General features: G+C 45.3%; 1 protein-coding gene across 4 annotated transcripts in view; it reads left to right on the forward strand.

Annotated features, from left to right (window-relative positions):
- GAS2 (growth arrest specific 2) overlaps positions 1-19773 on the forward strand; it is a 122107-nt gene that overhangs the window by 29491 nt on the left and 72843 nt on the right. For all 4 annotated transcript variants that reach the window (XM_075567220.1, XM_075567223.1, XM_075567221.1 and 1 more), the window contains one exon: positions 5699-5823. In XM_075567220.1, coding sequence (XP_075423335.1) covers positions 5699-5823 — 125 coding nt within the window. The remainder of the gene's footprint in view (positions 1-5698; positions 5824-19773) is intronic.

Here is a 19773-nt window from a genome sequence, read left to right on the forward strand (position 1 = left end):
TGTCCACTGTCCCCCCCCTCCCGTCCACTGTCCCCCTCCGCCTCCCATCCACTGTCCCCCCCCTCCCGTCCACTGTCCCCCCCCTCCCGTCCACTGCCCCCCCCTCCCGTCCACTGTCCCTCCCCTCTCCCGTCCAATGTCCCCCCCCTCTCCCGTCCACAGTCCCCCGCCCCTCCCGTCCCCCCCCTCCCGTCCACTGTCCCCCCCCTCCCGTCCACTGTCCCCCCCCCTCCCGTCCACTGTCCCCCCCCTCCCGTCCACTGTCCCCCCCCCTCCCGTCCACTGCCCCCCACTCCCATCCACTGTCCCCCCCCCCTCCCGTCCACTGTCCCCCCCCCTCCCGTCCACTGTCCCCCCCCCTCCCGTCCACTGTCCCCCCCCTCCCGTCCACTGTCCCCCCCTCCCGTCCACTGTCCCCCCCTCCCGTCCACTGTCCCCCCCTCCCTTCCACTGTCCCCCCCTCCTGTCCACTGTCCCCCCCTCCCGTCCACTGTCCCCCCCCCTCCCGTCCACTGTCCCCCCCCTCCCGTCCACTGTCCCCCCCCCCCTCCCGTCCACTGTCCCCCCCCCCCCCCTCCCTCCCGTCCACTGTCCCCCTCCCGTCCACTGTCCCCTCCCGTCCACTGTCCCCCCCCCTCCCGTCCACTGTCCCCCCCCTCCCGTCCACTGTCCCCCCCCTCCCGTCCACAGTCGTCCCCCCCTCCCGTCCACTGTCGTCCACCCCTCCCGTCCACTGTCCCCCCCCCTCCCGTCCACTGTCCCCCCCCTCCCGTCCACTGTCCCCCCCCTCCCGTCCACTGTCCCCCCCTCCTCCCGTCCACTGTCCTTCCCCTCCTCCTGTCCACTGTCCACTGTCCCTCCCCCCTCCCCTCCTCCTGTCCACTGTCCCTCCCCGCCCTTTCCCCCCCCCCCTTTCCTCCCCCCCCTTTCCTCCCCCCCCTTTTCCTAGCGGGAAATTTAACTCACGGGCAACGCCGGGTCTCTCAGCTAGTATATATATATATATATATATATATCTCCAATACATATAAAAAACACCCCCAATAAATTAAAAAAAAATACTCCAATATATATAAAAAATACCCCAATACCCCCAATACATATATATAAAAATCAGACTTACCTGCAGGGGGGTGGAGGCGCGGCGTCCCTGTGTCTGCGGGTGGTGGCGGCGGTGCTGGGGGGGAGGCCGATGCTGCAGGGGGGGCGATGCTGCGGGGGGCCGATACTGCGGGGGGCTGATTCTGTGGGGGTGGGCTGTACGGGGGTGTCCCGCGGCTGCAGGGCGAGTCCGGTGGCTGCGGAGGGGTGGTGGGACAGCCATGTCCTGGGGGGGGGGCTGGCGGTGCAGCGGGGGGGCCCGGCGGCTGCACCTGTCTCACAATGCTGCTCCCGCACGCGCCAGGCATCCCTCGCATGCCGGCGCGCCGGAAGCTTAACCTACTTCCGGCGCTGCCAACAGGGACCTGGTGCAGCGGGGGTTTTTTGTTTTTTTTAAATCAACTGGCGCCCGGCCGCGCAGGTTCCCGTGCCCCGTGCCAGTATCCTTTCTCTCCCCCCCTCTTGGCGGCCCTGCATGAAAGTGGTGTGCGAGTTCCTTCCGGACCACATCTACAAGGCCGTTCCGTTACAGTGCTGCATACATTGCTAACACTATATAAATACAATTATACATATATACAGACATGATAGATTGTTCTTGTTTAATCCCATGACACTTTGTTTTGATGCCACTGAAATGAGCCCTGATATTTTGTAACCGTCGTTGTACCTGCACTGATTTCATAATGACAATTCCACTGTGTTATACATACAGTAATGCTTAGGAATAGACCCTTACTTCATTTTGTTACCTAATTTTCACCAGTGTTTCTTGAAAGGTGCGATTCTGATAATCTATTCTGAGCCACATTTTTGCTATTTGCATCCCGTAATAAACACTTTTAAAGCTCTGTACACTGGCTCTGACTTTTTATTTTTATGATGTCGGTACTGTATATCCGCTCGTAATTTGTAGATTACTGAGCACGGGAAAACTGTTTGCAATTTCCTCCCTAGGAAACATCAGTTTTGTATGATTATATATACGTAATATACGTTCTAAAAATAAATGTTAAATAAATAAAATGGATACTGGCTATTTTTTTTTACGTACTTTTGCTTCCCTGTACCTTTCGCCAAATGCTTTTAGGGAGCAATTGTATATTTAACCCTCACAGGTGCAATTTTTTCTGTTCAGTTCCAGTTTAGTTTTTTTAATAAAACATAAAAATCATTTAAAACCCCAATCCCCCCCAGAAGCCTACAGTATATTAAATTCATATTATGCTAGCATTTTGCCCCCCCCCCCCCCCTGAGCTTTTCCTGTTCTTCATAAAAAATTAAAAATGCTAGTGTTAACAATTACTTCGCTCTGGAGAAACGTGCCTTTTTTACCTCCCCGACACTTCATATTTAAACTACTCATATCTCCCAAATAAATTGTAAACCCCTTCGGGACTACTATTTCAGTTAAGGGGTTAATGGCCTTAATGGGTTAACTGTGTTTGGCAACTTATTACAAAGCCTGGACCAGGGACCAAGATAGGCTGTGAAGAGCAGGGATTGGAAACAGAGTCAAGGAGGGAAAAGGACAGGGTCGCGGACCTTGTCCGGTGGGACGCCCCACCGCTGTTAACCCCCACAGATATGGGACAAGGGACCAGGGAGAGGTCCCCCCAGCCAGGCAATCTAAGTCCTCCTTGAACATCTCCGAGGAAGAAGACAACACCAGTGCAGGGAGCCCGATCCCTGATCCCGCCAGCCGGATCACCGCTGCATTGGCTTCTCTTGGGGACGTGGCTACACCGGAGCTCCAACAGGCATCCCTCCAGCATCTGACCACCCAGGTGACCACTCATGCCCGACCCCTGTCCCCCATGACCAGCCGCAGCTCCCAGGCAAGTCATCGTCCTAGGCTCTCCTACAGAAGCTTTGATTACTTTGATGAGAAGAACATCATAGATGGGTTCCTGTGGTTCTTTTGAGGAGCACCAGTATTTCATGCAGCAACTGCACGAAGAGAACAAGGTGAAGTTTCTGGTCCCCCAGCTCATCGGACAGGCAGCGGTTGTCCACTGCGAGTTGGCCCATGAGGACGAACTATAATTAATATAATTTGAAATTCAGTGGAGAGAATAGTGACAAGACTATACATTATCTTGAAATGTTTATAGAACAAGGTCAAATATGTACGAAAATATTTGTAACACAGTTTCCCCCCTCCCCCCCCCAATCGCAGATGTGGGTGGTGCAAGGAATTACATGTTACCAGGTGTGGTGCGTATACCTGGAGGTTCACAGGAGACCTGAGCCTCCGCTACTGGAAACCTGGGGTGCTTCTCTGGAACGTTCTCTCGTCGGTCAGCGTCTCCACCTATGCAGGATTCTATAGGAATGTAGAATGGCCCTAGCATAGGAACCCACCCAGAAACCACATACACCAGGGTTATGGCTAAAAGGTTTACTGGATGAGCAACACAACACACAGTATCATAATATAACAGTGCAACATCAGCGGCTATAACCTTGCCCCTAACTGGGCTATACCCTCGCACCCCCTTCCCAAACCCGTGTCCAGAGAGTCCAAGCCCACCCAAGTGTGTGAACAGGCCTGTCACATGTGAGGAGCATGGTTAAGTTGGTGCACATGTGGAAGGGTGTGAATACCTGCCCAGGTGCCCCTGCACCTGGGTGTCTTCGCAAAGGGTCTACCGGATCCGCTTGGTCCAGCGCTAATCTGTACCTCCGCGTGGGAAGGGGTCCAGTCGGACGTCCCACCATAAGGACAGTCTCTGGATCAGCAACACAGCATACAGGGACATGCAGCAGACACTATACTGGTTCCCTGCCTAGCACACAGCTGAAGGGGCACATGGTCCTTACCTAAGGGCCTGTCCCTATGAACACCCACACTCACTAGTAGGGGAGTCAGGGCCTCAACTCTAGCCCGGGGTATTTCTGGCCTAGAGCAGAAGCTTGCAGCTCTCTGCCCCCCTGCCTTCCCCAACTGTCTCCTCAGTCTGATTGACTTCCTGCACATTGCCCATACAATGTATCTACTCTCTGCAGGGGAAGCTGCAAACACTATTGGCTGCCTGCAATCGTCTGACTCACCTGTCTCTAAGCCTGCTGGGAGTTGTAGTTCCCTGTGAGGCTTTTCCCTATGAGGACCGCATGGGCTGCTGGCTAATGGCGACCTATGCCTCTCTTTCTGTGCCTGCGCTACCTGTAATGGCCGCAGCAATGCCTCCCTGTGCCTTCGGGAACTATTGGGGCCCGCTGTGCCGCACACGCTCTTCCGCTCCTCTCCTACCTGTACTAAAATGGCCGCCGCGGCTATCTGCGCATGCGCGAGCATCCCCAACGTGGCGGCACCAACCAACATGGCGGCGCCCGCCAATGGAGGTGCTCCGGAGCCTCCCGCCACCTCCAAGATGACGCCCGATGTCGCCCGCGCATGCGCGAGCCTTCGCGCATGCGTGAGCACCAGGACTCCGACGGCGCCGGCCAAGATGGCGGCGCCAGCCGGGAGAAGTCACCGTTCCCTTCCCCCACTGCCACAGAGGTAAGGCAGGGGTCAAGGGATGATCAGGGGAACCGTGGGTGACCCCCTTACACATTTTAACAATACAAATGTCAATTCTTATATCCATCCTTCCAGTTGTCATCACAAACCATGGGTTGATAACATACGATATAATCAGTTTCTTAGGTTAAAAAGAAATTGTACCCATGATGAACACATCCAGAATCAGGCACTAGGGAGTGAGATTGGTTCCTCCATGACTGCAGCTGCTAGTCAATTGTATTGACGAACATTTTACATGAAACTGTTCCTATTGGCTAAAATAATACACACAGACTCACGAGCAGCCTCTCCACGTGTACTCCTGATGAAGCACGCTGTGCGAAACGCGTAGAGGTCACAGGAGGTTGCGGAGTGAGCATTTCGGGTCCGGACCCCTACCATCTTTTGCACCCAGCTGACAACCGGACCTCTCCGGCACCACTTTCCATTTAGGATAATTGTAAGTTTACCCTTATCCCTATTTTGTATTCTAGTTTACATGCTCGTAATTATTTTGTTACTGAGATTGTTTTTAATTGTTTTTGTTAATCCCATGTGGGCTATTATTGATTAAATATCATTGCTTCTCGGTGAGCCTTCTGCCTATTTTTCTTCTTTACTCTCTCCAATACTTGCCTTTAGATCGATGGGAAGTGATTGATTGGTACCTCCTTTTTGAAGGGGGGAGGGGTGGGTCATTTGCGGTTGCCTACAATAATTTGTCATTTATTTAATATTAAATATATGCATGAAATAATCCTCTAGATTGTAAATTCTTCCAAGCAGGGCCCTCATTACCATTTCTATTTGTTTGCAATCGTTTATCCTTATGTGGTATGTCCTTCTGTCTATATAATTGATATCATTGTGTTCCCCCATTGTACCGGGCTTCTGTATATGTTGGCGCTTTATACACAATAACAATAATAATAAAGTTATCTCTAGCAGATCATAAAAATCAATAAATACAGTGGTGTTTAGGTTTAACCATCCCTGCATTGACTATGCATAAAGTAAGCTTATTTATAATACTGTATAATATTTTCGTCATACTGTAGATGTCTTGACACATTTTGGTTTCCTTGACAGGGAAAGAAATAACAGCGGAGACATTTATGGAGAAGTTGGATAATGGTGCGTTGCTTTGTCAGCTTGCGGAGTCCCTTCAGGACAAATTTAAAGAAAATCTCATTGATACCAGAAAGCCTGACAAGGTGAGCCCAGGGAATCCTCACACCAGCATGCTTTATAGTTAGCTTTTCCCTTAATCACATCTCAGTGAGGATATAGTTTATCGCTGAAAGCTCTTCTGTGGGAGCTGGGTGGGCCAGACAGCAAATCATAACAGAGTGAGGAACATCTGGAAACTCAGACATAAAAGGGATGCCCTTCTAATCTCCTCTGCAGGATGTTTCTTCTTTGTTTCAATCATGTAATGTGTCCCACTAACAGTAACTTCATGTTTTCAGTATTCCCAGTAATGTTTTGTATATATGGTTTATTTCAATGTACATCCTTTTTTTTAATGTTTCATAGAAATTACCAGCATTTCCTTACTTTGGTTAAATGAACATGCTAGTAGAATTATCGTTGTAAAAAATAGTTGCCACAAGCCATTATCCTTAGTTATAGTGTTCTAGATTTTTTAGATATGGCTTCCTTTCTAAACTAATAGTTATTTGCCCTTTTAGTAATCTACCATGATCACAATAGCATCCTGTGCTCAATAAAATAAACAGTTGAGACTCCTCGATAGTACAAAATATTACTCTATGCTCTGAGATAATAGAAGAAAAACAGTTCAAGAAAATAGAACTTAATGCATAATATACTGTATGCCTATACAAAACTTTAGTTTATTTCCATATATCCATATAAGAAAATATCCAGAGCCACAGTATTTATTTATATATAAAAAATGTTTTAGCAGGAAGAATACATTGAGAGTTACCTCTCGTTTTCAAGTATGTCCTGGGCATAGAGTTAAGATAACAAATAATACATGGTTACATAAGTGAACAGGGTATACATTATATACAAGACATAGCATCCACAGTAGAGATAATATATTATAGACGTATGTAGCAGTTACAGACCAGGTTAAAATGTGAGACAGCTTTGGTTTTAAAAGAACTTAGACTGGTGGAGGCTGTGAGAGTCTCCGGTAGATTGTTCCCGTTTTGGGGTACACGGTAAGAGAAGGAGGAGCGGACGGATACGTTGCTGAACTTGGGACCATAAACAGTCTTTTGGAGTCAGATCTCAGATGATAAGTGGGGGTAGGGGTGAGGAGCTTGTTCAGGTAGACGGGTAGCTTGCCCAGAAAATATTTGAAGGCAAGACAGGAGTGATGACCAATCTAGTTCTTTGAGCATTTTGCAATGATGTGTGTTGTAGTTGCATTGTAGAACAAAGCAGAATATTGAATTGTAGAGGGTGTCAAATTTTTTAAGGCGGGTTTGGGGTGCTGAACCATATACAATGTCCCCATAGTCGATAAGTGGCATTAGCATCTGCTGTGCAATACGCTTTCTGACCAGCAGACATAGGGGAGATATGTTCCTGTAAAGTACACCTAGTTTGGCATATATTTTTGATGTCAGGGTATCAATGTGCATCCCAAATGTTAAATGGGAGTCAAACCACATGCCTAAGTATTTAAAACTAGTAACAGGAGTTCGGGTGGTGTTAGCGTTGGTTCTGATCTGGAGCTCAGTCATTGGAAGCTTTAAAAATGTAGCCTTGGTCCCAAATACCATTGTTACAGTCTTGTCAGTGTTTAAAAACAGTTTGTTTTGGGAAATACCATTTTCAAGTCTCAAAAGTCAGATTGAAGTACATGTTCAAGGTCGGAGAGGCTATGGCTGTGTGCATATAACATTGTGTCATCTGCATACATGTGTATTGAAGCTTCCTTACAAGCTGTGGGAAGATCATTGATGAACACAGAGAAGAGAAGGGGCCCCAGGACCGAGCCTTACGGGACACCACAGGTGATATCCAGGGGGTTGGAGTTAGAGCCTGAGATGGACACATGTTGGGATCTACCTGATAGGTAGGAATGAACCCAGTTTAAAGCATGCTTCCCTATTCCAGAGCACTGGAGCTTGATAAGCAGGATAGCATGATCAACAGTATCAAAAGCCTTTGCAAAATCTAGGAATATTGCACCAGTGAGTTGTCCCCGTTCCATTCCACACTGGATTTCATTGCAAACTTTTAGCAGGGTAGTTACCGTGGAGTGTTTGGGGCGAAAGCCAGATTGGAATTGGCTAGGGAAATTTGTCTGGATATAGTAATTGCTTAATTGGGAATTAACACTTTTTTCCATGACTTTGGATAGTATTGGGAGAAGAGAGGCTAGCATAGTAGACTTTGGATAGTATTGGGAGAAGAGAGGCCTGTAGTTTGAGACAGTGTTTTTGTCCCCACGTTTGAAGATTGGGCCATTTTCCAGGTCTTGGGGATATGGCCTGCAGACAGAATAGAGCTGACTATGGAAGCAATTGGTTTGGCAATGACCGGGGCACCAAGTCTTAGGAACTTAGATTGCAGTAAGTCAGGTCTACATTGGCTGCTTAGTTTTAATTTGAAGGGCACTTGTGTAATCTCCTCTTCAAATCTTCTTATAAGTATTCTATCTTGTTAGTATCTGATAGAAGCAAAGTTTCACACCCTTGCATGTGCATACTCGGTCATCTTTAGGTAACTTGACATATTAGCTTTGCACATTGACTATTGTACGTTCTTTAGTTTTGAGACCATATTCTTTTCATAAGTCATTGTCAAAAAATGCCTTTACTATGCTCTCCATAGAAGTAAGCGATGTTGTGTCTCTTCACTCAGTTGGTTGCATTTACCATAAAAATCCTTGCCCAATATTTTGCAAGCCTCTTGGGCAGGGGAGTTTTCAAGCTTCAGCCTCTTCAGCAGAATAATGTAGGATTGTGAACACAAGTTAAATGTGCACTCACATGATACATTCATGATCTGTTGGAGTGATTTTTTTCTGAGCTTGCTTTGTCATATGAGAACAAACCATTTGGTATCAAAATTAGCACAGTCCGCCAATTTGTTTGCCTGATTGCCCTCTGTTGAATGTATCAAAGATTCATTGTAAAACCAGCAATTCCTCTGGGAATAAATAGTTGACATCACAAGATAACTTCAGACATATGATTTAGAAGAGTCGTGCAAATTAGACTGAGTTCAATTGACAAGCTGTATGGGGGACTGCTTTTAAGCATCTCAACACTGGTATCAATATCCCTAATTCTAAAGATTCCCTTCAGACTTATAGCCAATACAAATACCACTTATAACCAATGGTAGACTTTGAGAGCCTTCCATTATAAGTTGGACAGGTGGAGGTTGGTGTTGGAGATGTGCACAGAGGGTAACACACCAGAGACGTTTTAAGGTGAAAATAAACGTAGACTTTATTAGCCAGTAGCTTCAACGGAAAACAGCTTCATATCTGCAAAACACTACAGCAGAAAATAACAACCAGGCCTAACCCCGTGTAGGGATTGACTAACATTGCAGCAGTCCCTATCTGAGAGCTGGAAGGCTAGGCCTCTTACCAACCTTTTGACATTGTCCAAAGAGAGGTACTGTACCTGTAGGCAGGGTGCTCTCCACGTCAGACCAGTGTCTGTGGTGGTGTCTGTGGGGGCTCCCTCTGGAAGGTTCCAGGGACCAATGCTGCCTGGAACAGAGTCTCTCTTCCCCTGGGCTCTCTCTAGCAGCACAGACTCTTCTGTGCTAGAGATCCTCCTGCAGTCAATGCTGCAGGCTTTTTAAAGGAGCTTGCGAGCCAGCTGAGCAGGTTAATTAGGACAGTCTCATCTGAATTAACCTGCTACTTGCTGGGCTCAAGGTCTCCCTACTGGTTTTCCTCCAATACTACTTCAACAGGGAAGGTGCCCTGTTACAGTTAGACATAAACATTATAGCAAGATGAACCAGGCACCTTTTCTTAGATAATTTCTAGTATATATAAATATAATGCATTATACGATATATTGTAACATTCTGATTGCAAAGTAACTATACTGTACATGCTCAAGGCTTTATGACTTCTCTCAAGCATTAGAATGTGGTTTATAAGTACAGCAATTCTGCAAAGTTATACATAAAGAAATATATAATATCTCTGTGGCCTGGGTTCCCCGATTGGCCCCTTACCTCCGCTGCCGCTCGGGAGAAAGGGGGTCGCTGTGGGAGCTGCCGGAGTGGCGAGCGCACTGCCGGAGCTCTGACGGGAGCTACTGATAAGGGCGCTGTCATCTTGCCTTTGCGCACACATGCGCAGTATCTTTCCCTGGTGCATCGGCCATTACAAGGTTCGCGCATGCGCAGGGAGCATTGCAGCGGCCATAAGAGAGAGCACATGCAGCGCCAATGTTAAAGGGGTTCCGCGAGGACTACAGCCCCAGAAGGCCACAGGGCTGGGAGTCAGGTGACCAGGCCTGGCCAATGAAGTGACCGGATTCTTCTGTGAGGCAGTTGATATATTTGGAACTCTGAGGGTTGCTGGCAGTTGGAGCAGGGACGCAGCTAGGGGAGGTTGTACAGGTGCAGGGGTCTGTGACCCTTTGCACTAGGCCAGTGATCCCCTAGGCCCCAGACAGGCCCCAAATCATCCAAAGCTTGTGGCTGCTGTAGGGAAGGCCCTTCAGTTAGGGATCCTGCCCCTTTAGTGGTTAGCCAGCTTAGGGCCACAGTGGTTTCATTTGCACTATTACTGCAGCAGTCTGGGACCTGACTGCCAGAGAGTAAGCGAGCATCATTGCGGAAGTCACTCCAGAGGGAGGCATCCCATCCAGCGGAGGATATCGTTGGATCGGCGGATCCCCTGCTTCTCGTTGTTAGCGCGCCCGGTTTTGGACACATCCGGCAGGTACCGTTCGCCAAACGTGCACCAACACCGGTATAATAAGGCGCTGATCACGCCTAGAGAGGTGGTCATCTTTTGGGGACTCTTATTGGATGAAGTGACCAAGGGACACCTCTGGTACTGTGGACACGGTGTGGGGAAACACGGTGGTGGGACCCCGCTCTGCGCGGCGAGGTTTAGCTGTAACCATTAGTATTGTTATTGCCTGTATGTGGTTTATGGTTATTGCTTACAGTAAATGTTATTATTGTTATTCTTATAACCTGTGGACTGTTATTAATAGTTCCTGCTCGGGTTATCCCGTCCAATTGGGATCCCGTGCAGGTGGAGGCGCTGCCACTCAGTATATTCGTTACCCCAGGCTCCCAGTAGCGGAGGCTCAGAACCCTGTGAGCCGACAGGTACCGCCAGCACTAGTAGAGGGAAGAGGGCTACATCTCAAAGGAATATGTTTTGATTTAAATGTAATATATATATATATATATATACATATATATATATATATACTGTATTACATTTATATTCTTGAAAAGGTAAATAATAGAATAGTCCCTTCTGGCACTGCTGATATTAAAAGTGCAACCACTGGAAAAAAGCTCATGATAATATAGGAAACCAGAACTGCATTTCCACTATCTACTAAATACAGTTGCATTGATATTTATGTATATTGGCAATATTTTTTCTCTTTGTGTTTCCAAATGAACACCTTCCTTCAAATACTAAGTACTAAAGCAATGATGGCGCTGACACTGGGGCCGATTTAGGATTGTACAACGTTTGCTGTGGAGCAATATCATTGCGTGCGCGCAAACGGCAGGTTTGCACCTCATAAAAATAAGTCATCATTATAGAGTTGTTTAAAAAAAAAAAAGCACTTTGTGTGGAAGTCAGTAGTGTTACAACTTGGCAGGTGGAGTGTAGGTGTGTCTATGACTGATATTTGGTAATTAGTTAAAGATGAACACGATAACATGATATCCTCAAAAGCAAATTATATTATTATCATTGTTTGTAAAGTGCCAACATATTCTGCAGCGCAGTACAAGTGGAGCTCAGAGTTATGTATATTACATAAACAGGATGACATAACGACAAACAAGCGCAAACAGATACAAAAGGTAATGAGGGCCCTGTTCCTGAGAGCTTACACTCTATATGCGTAAACAATGACCAAGATAATCATAGGTTTAAAGCCATGTTATTGTATTGTATTCTTTCCAGACCCTAAAAATAGGTCTTTAGCTAAAGTCAAAAAAGAGGGTAGAGAAGAGAGCAAAAATGCTTTGAAATAACACTATTTTAGTTAAATCATACTTAACTGTGGTGTTACACTCATGCAGACACTGTAAACGCCCTTTATCACTGTGGATGGGAGTAGCACCAAGTTAGCTATGACTAAACTAACGTAACATTAAGTCCCCACATTAACCTTAACAGACTTTGGTGGATATGACATGTCATGACAACACCTAATTTGCATATCCTTTGCATATCATCCCTAGCATCCATTTTTGCTAACGCTATGCTCTTTACTGGAGAAAACATGGCTTAATGTTATGTTGTTGTTGTCCTTCTGAGGATACACTGTCACGCTAAGTGAGTTAATGGAGCCTAGAGTATAAAACGTCTGTTCTTCTTTTAGGAAGGCTGTAACAGGGTGGATCCCTTGTCACATACTGAGATGGGAAACCTGTTTACAGAGCCTGAGACAGCACTGAGGTTAGCTCCAAAGCAGGATAGCTGGAATAATCTCCTCAGATAGCTCCTTAAGGGTATAAAAACCTACAGAGACAAAAGTCTCTCTGATCCAGAAACACATCCTATACCGCTATAGAGAGCAGGCTGCATTTGAACTCTCTCTGGTCCAGGAAGCTATCACCCTGGAACGCTGCAGAGAGAGCACCCATCACCTGGACTTTCCATCCCCTATCCAGCCAGGAGGAAGCCGGGGCCCGAAGGTAAAACTTACCCCAGACTAAGCTTGTGTTATGGTTGGTAAGGGTTTTAGGCCTCCAACCCACAGATTAGGAACTACATTCTTGGTGTAGTCAGTGCTCCCTATAGGAGCTAGGCCGGGTTTATTTTGTTTACCCTGTTTATGCTGATCAAAAGCTAATATTTTACATTAAAGCTTTGGGAGAAATAAAATCTACATTTCTTTTCCAAAAGCAGTCTCCTGCATGTGACAGTAATCGTGCAACTATGTGGACCAGGTGCAAATTATTCTACACTATAATAACACATACATTTCAGCATGGAAACTGATGAACTATGGCTGTTTTGGGTGCTGCTGTATTATGGCATGGGTGCTACCTGGAATAGAATCAGTGGCAGATTTCCAATTAGGCCCGATAGGCCTGGGCTTAGGGTGGCAACATTTTGGGGGCGGCATACATTGGCGTTTGCTGCCTGCGCATGCACGATTGGCGCTAGCGTCACGCACGGGTAATTGTTGCGTACAGCCACACATTTGAGACAGATATTAAACATTCCCACTTGTATAAAGTTAAGACCTAATTATCGTCATTTTAGACCAGATACTAACGACTGTGTAGCACGTAGCACGTAGCTCGTCGTACGCGCAGAAATAATGTATTTCCTAGCGCTACTATCTTTGTCACCGCTGTTACTGATTTGCCTATCCAACTCTAAATTGGGCCAACGGTGTCTTTTTCAGAGTACGATTGTATCAAATGTAAGAAACAGTTTCTAACATCTGGTTCGGATTTTTAGAAGCCAGAAAGTTACATCACCTTCAACTCGACAGATTTTTTTTCTTACACGGATTGAAGAGAGAAAGTGACACGCAGACGTGCACAATTGATGGCATCTCATTATAATCTGTAGACTAGCTTTTGCCCGAGCTTGCGAATCATGCGAAACTGGCCCTTTTTTTTCACAAACAAAGTTGTGACTTAGGGGCCTATGCAGAGAGCAGCGAATTTAAAAATTGGCGAGTGTAATAAAAAGTAGCTTTTTTGGAGAGTTTTATTCTCCATATGCAGAAATGTGCGAATTCTGCAAGTTATAGCATGAATGCGTGTGGCGAGTTTAAAATGGAGAGATGCGCGCTGCAGAAATGTGTTAAAAAAAAATCGCGCATGTTTTTTTTCCTTTCCTATGGCCGCGAGCACCAGGTTCTTGACAACTTTTCTTGGCGGAGCAAATTGTAGAAAATCGCGCCATTTTATTGGCGCGTACAGCTGCTAGATGCCTTTCGCGCCTCTCTGCATTTGGATATTTTTAAAACTGGCGAGATGTAGGTTCTCGCCAGCCGCGCGGCGAGATTTTCAAATATAAAAAAAAAATGGCGCGTTTTTCGTAACTCGCCATTTTCTGCTGTTTTCTGCGCGAATTTCTCAAAAAAATGGCGAGATTTACTTTAGCGCTGCTCTCTGCAGGAGGCCCTTAGTCAAAGCTGAGTCGCAGCCACAGTCAAAATTCACCAAACACTTTTGAATAATAATGCTAACTTCCTTCCAGAGTCCGAAACATAGGATTTTCTGGAGAGGCGAAAATACTTGATGAATCAATTGTGAATTGTGACTGAGCTGCAATTCTTCGATGAAATAGCGAATTGATGGTGAAACTTTGTGATTTCTTATAAAAATAAAAATTTACTTCTGCAAACTGGTCCACCAGGAATCGATTTTGGTTAAAAAAAAAAACGTCTGTGAAGGCATTTTGGACGATTTCTTTAATAACAAAAGACAGAAAAGCCCAATGCTACATCCAATGTGACAAAAATACAGTGAAATACTTATATATTCTCTTGAATAAGGGTCATTTAGGGTCATTTCATTAAACCCAAGGGCCAAGGGTTTAACTAAATGACCCTTATTCAAGAGAATATATTTTTGTCACGTAAATTTTCGTCACATTGGATGTAGCATTGGGCTTTTCTGTCTTTTGTTGTATACATTTGGCCACGCTCAGTAGCTCTCCTATTGACACACACACACATATATATATATATATATATATGAATGATGGGGTGAGTTTTGGGGTTCTGACCTTGCTTGGATTGTGTTTATTAATTTGATTTCTCTAATAATCAACCTCCTCCCTAACTCCTGCTTTTGACACTCCCCAAATCACAACCTGGTGCACAAGGCATAAAAATTGGAATACAGTGAAGCACAGAAGCAAGATGTACAGTAAATGACCGTATTTGCATCACGTTTGGTCCACACTTGCCTTGGTACTGTACATCGTATCCTGAATGTAAATGGAGCAGGTACTGTATAGTGATTAAGGCTTGGAATTACATTGTTAGATAACTGGAGCTACATATTAAGGGTTGCAAGTTGGCATAAAATTGATGCACCGACATCACGAATTATATTGCGCTCGTGCGTATCTATGTACGAACCTTTTTTTTCCCCCTATTGTGCATCTTAAGCATCACAAAATGCTTTTAGTCGGGTATATTGACGCCAACAAATGGGGTGTGCATGAAACAAAAAATTGTATCTGTGTGCCAAAAAATTGTTTCACCTGCATCAAAATTTGTCCACCAAGTTGAACATGGCATCAAGCCTAAAAAGTCTGTTTATATTGTTAGTGCAGAATGAAGTTGTTATGGGCAGTATAATATTTTTGACGCCTCACAGATGTTTCATTATATAGATGAACAAAATGGTTTAATTTCAAAGTATGGTTAATATAAATAATATTACACTAATCATTTTTATTTACTAGCTATAAATAAATAAAAATACACGTAATTCAGTTTACTTTAACTGGTATTAATCAAGTATTCATCATGACATAATGCGTCAAACTTATTTTCAAGCAGCAAACTATGCATCATACTGTAGGCAAATTGTAAATATACAACACAAGCAAATTGCAAATGAAAGGAGGCAAAATTAAGTCGAATGGAGAAGGATTTAGGAGTGATTTTGCAGACACCACGCTTGGCAATAGTGCCCAATGTCAGGAAGTAGCTGCAAAGGCAAATACTCTTATCTCGTATTAAATGTGGTATGGATGGAAGGGAAGTAAGCATAATTATGCCACTGTATAAAGCATTAGTAAGACCACACCTTGAATATGGAGTACAGTTTTGGGCACCACTCCATAAAAAAAAAACATTATGGAACTAGAAAAGGTGCATTCATATTATTAAAGGGGATGGAAAATCTGATTTGTGAGGAGAGGCTAGCTAAACAATATTTGTTTACATTAGAAAAGAGGCATCTAAGAGGGGACATGATAACTATATACAAATATATTCAGGGACAATACAAGGAGCTTTCAAAAGAACTATTCATCACAAGGGCAGTACAAACGACACCGGGTCCTCCCTTAAGGTTTGAGGAAAGGAGATTTCACCAGCAACAAAGGAAAGGGTTCTTTACAGTAAGGGCAGTTACAATGTGGAATTCTTTACCCATGGAGACTGTGATGGCAGATACAATAGATATGTTGGGAAGGACGTTGATCCAGGGAGTAATCTGATTGCCAACTTGGAATCAGGAAGGAATTTATTTTCCCTTTATGAGATGCATTAGATGATGTTTCACTGAGGTTTTTTTGTTTGCCTTCCTGTGGATAAAAAAATACTGTCAATACAGATGTAGGATAAGTATATGTCGTCTAAATTTAGCACAGGTTGACTTGATTAACGCATGTCTTTTTTCAACCATCTACTATGTAACTATGTAAATATGTAGAACGCGTATTTTATGAAGGTTTCTGCTACATTTAAAACAAAAATGTTGACGCACGAAGAAAAAAATTCTAATTTGATTTTAGTGCCCAGTTTATTTTTCTCTGTTCAGTGCAATATATAATATAAATAGAAAATAATATAATGCTATTACTAAATGCATAACCTTACTGTGGATACTGTAGACTTCTATCTAGAACACATTTACCTTGATTATATTAGTAATGGAATCCTTTTCTTTTAAGCAATATCTTAAAGCCGTGCTATCAAAAATTGTAGCACAAATTGCTACATTTCATATAGTAAAGTCATATAAACGGAGGCTCAGAGAGGTAAACCGTTAGAGAGATGCTTTACTCTAGCTTATCTCATTATATGGTAACGGCTACATCCAGGAATTTGAATTCATTCATAATTTCTATTTGAGGTTTCCACTGACGGGACATCTGCAGACTTGTTATTAATATTTCATAAATCAAGCCTGACTGTTAATTCATTTGGGAGCAACATATTCATATCCTATTACGCTTTTTATCAGCAATGCCAAAAAAAAAGCACTTTTTATTTCTTTTATTTAAAAAAAGATAGATTATGGCATTTAACCTTTTTCCTGTTTGAGTGATCAGAAACTCTTTTATTACTAATGTTAGCGTTTAGAGTTATTTTCATTAGCCTGAGGACAAATACATTGCAGGATAAAAAATTGAGATGTACAGTATGTACTCTTACTCGTTTCAGAAAGAATCACAGATTCTTCTAATAACGTGTGCATCAAAATAGTAATAAGCACTTTATACTGAAAAGGTGAATTTCCGGTAGTTTATCATTTTTCTTGTTTACTGTGTGTAATTTAATTTTTTTTTGTTTAGTCTGTAAGAAATCATGACGCCTCCAGGATTGAAAGACTTTATATCAAGGCAATTTTTTTTAAATTAGTTTTTTTGCAATCTCACTAATTAATCAGCATATTGTACAAAAAGACCACAGTTTCTAAAATGTTAGCCAGAGAATAAGTGCAATATCTCTAACTGGGATACCTACTAAAGAATTAGGGCCATATTTACTAAATGATGCTATGCCATAAGACACCTTACCAGTCCATTCCCGTGTGTAGAATGTTACATCTTCCGGCGCTGGGGGGTATTTTATGATGAAGCATAATTTGGGTTGATTTTTTACAGAATTGGAACCGCTGGGCCCAGAGCTGAACCACGTTATTTTTAGCTCTAGGGACCCCCGGCTCCCAAAATAACTTCCCATTTTAGTTGTCGTTTTACTTCTTGGATTTTTAACGATGGCAGCCATAGACATCCGTTGGGGTTTCTTAAGCTGAAGACCCGCTGCACGCGCCCGCACGGCCGTCGTGCTTGCCGGCGGCGCGTGCAAATCACTGCGCCGCGATCTGCGGTCTGCAGTGAACTTTTTTCGGGACGGGGGGCATGGCCTAAACGGGTTGGGGGGGCGCGGCCATTGAGCCCGGGGGAGGGGTGGAGGAGGTTATGGGTCTGCAGGAGAGGGAGGAGGGGGGTGTGGGTCCGGGAGGAGAGGGGTGGGGGGGTGATACAAGGGGGCGGATTGATCGGGCTGTAAAGTCGTCGTCGTCATCGTCCCCCGTGCTGTGCGAAACACACACAACACAAACAAAACACAACACATACACACACATATATATATACACATATACACACACATAAATACATACTCACACTTCTACCCTACCTTTTGGAGGTGGGGGAAGCTCACTACAGCCCCCGGCGCTGATTGGCTCACCAGCGCACCATGTGACGTGTCACAGCTCGGGATCACAATCCTCTTGCATCCCCTGGCGGCTGACGTAGTGAGCATTGCAGTGAGGAGGGACTGGGGCCGGCTCGGGAGGACATCACGGGCAGGTGAATGACGCACACGCGGCTGCGCACGCCACCGACCGCAGCGGGTCCTCAGCCTTATGGGCCAAAGGGATTTGGTGGCCATTTTCTTTTTCTGCATTGTGGCGGAAACAGCAACTTAAAAAAGTCAGCAGGGACTGATCCGCAGAGCTAAAAATGACTCCGGAGAACCTCCCATTTGAATTCTGTAAAAAAAAGTAAGAGGGATTGCTGCTTTAGGCCTCGGTCCCGCTGCGCTCGGCGGCGCGGGCGGCCACACGCGAGTTGCCCACCAGCAGGGGAATCCTGCTGAGCCGGTCCCGGTCCCCCCTGGCTGCACAACTCACTACACGCTGTGGCGCGTCAGCCGCTATGGGATACAAGAGAATGGTGTTCCCTAGCGTTGACGCGTCACGTGGTGTGGCTGTGAGCCAATGGGGAGGGGAGGCTTCGGGAGGAGGAGAGGCTTCGGGGAGCGGGGAGGAGTGTGGAGTGAAAGCAGCGTGAGTGCCTGTCTGTGTGTGTGTATGTGTGTGCCTGACTGTGTGTGTCTGAGTGCGTGCGTGCCTGCCTCTGTCTGTGTGTGTGTGTGTCTGCATGTGTGTATGAGTGCCAGCCCGAGCCCGTGGAGGGAGGGAGGGGAAGGAGAGTAGCGGGTCCCTCCGCTCAAGCCACACCCCCCCTCCCGCTCATGCCTCCCACTCCCGCCCACCTCCCGCTCCCTACAGACCGCATATCGCGGTCTGTGTCTGTCAGCGCCCCGCCAGTCTGCAGTGCGGGCAGCCTGACTCTGGGAGCGGGGCCTTAGCCTTATTCTTAAAAGTGCAATATTGTGTTAAACTCCTGAGTGGCAGCTTGTGTTTCATTTATTTTCAGATTGTTAAATCCCTGCTAGCTAACAAAGAGTTAAACACATTTAAACTAGCCCAAAAAGAATGCTTTTTTTTATTTTTTATTTTAAAGCAGATCCCATTTAGTTAACTAATTTGGAAAAAGAAAACCTCTAAAAGTATTTCTTTCTCTCTTATTTCACAACACCATTGAAACAGAGTACCCCTGGGTTTTCAAAGAAGTGAACCTGACGGGATTGTTGCAGCGTGACATCATGTGTTTCACTCACACTTTCACATCCTGTATTAAACCACATGCATCGACATCAACGAGACAAGACTGTATAAGAAGGGCAACAGGGGAACGATTTTGGTGATATTTGAGAGCAGTGGTTGTGGGCACTGCTGTTTCAGAGGAACGCTGGACATTTTATACTATGTCAACAGAATTCAGTCTTTCCACATGGAAATCTAATTATTTCTGAATGATCTACTGCATCACAAACAGAGAGAAAGTCGAGTCATTAAAACGAGCATTGCCTTAAAAAAATAAATATATATATATATATATATATTCTCCCCCCCAACTCACCCTAGGTTTAAAGCAGGAGGTCTCTGGAGTTGCACTGCTTTCATTTCAGCTCCAGGGACCCCCTGCTCCCTGAGGTGCATACATCTGAAGGTGATACCAGTATCTCAATTTTGTTTAAATGTCCCGCAGCATGTGGCCCAATAGGAAGCTGCAAGGCATGATGTCACGGCTTCCTATTGGCCTGCGGGACGTGGCACCTTCCAACAGACATTTTTGGTGCCCAGTCGGAGCTGCTACTGGCAGCCCCTTCAAATGTATGTATCTCGGGATGCAGGGGCTCCCCGACGCTGAAATCAAC

Source organism: Ascaphus truei, chromosome 12 (assembly GCF_040206685.1).
Source record: "Ascaphus truei isolate aAscTru1 chromosome 12, aAscTru1.hap1, whole genome shotgun sequence".
In the NCBI taxonomy this organism is placed as follows: Eukaryota; Metazoa; Chordata; class Amphibia; order Anura; family Ascaphidae; genus Ascaphus; species Ascaphus truei.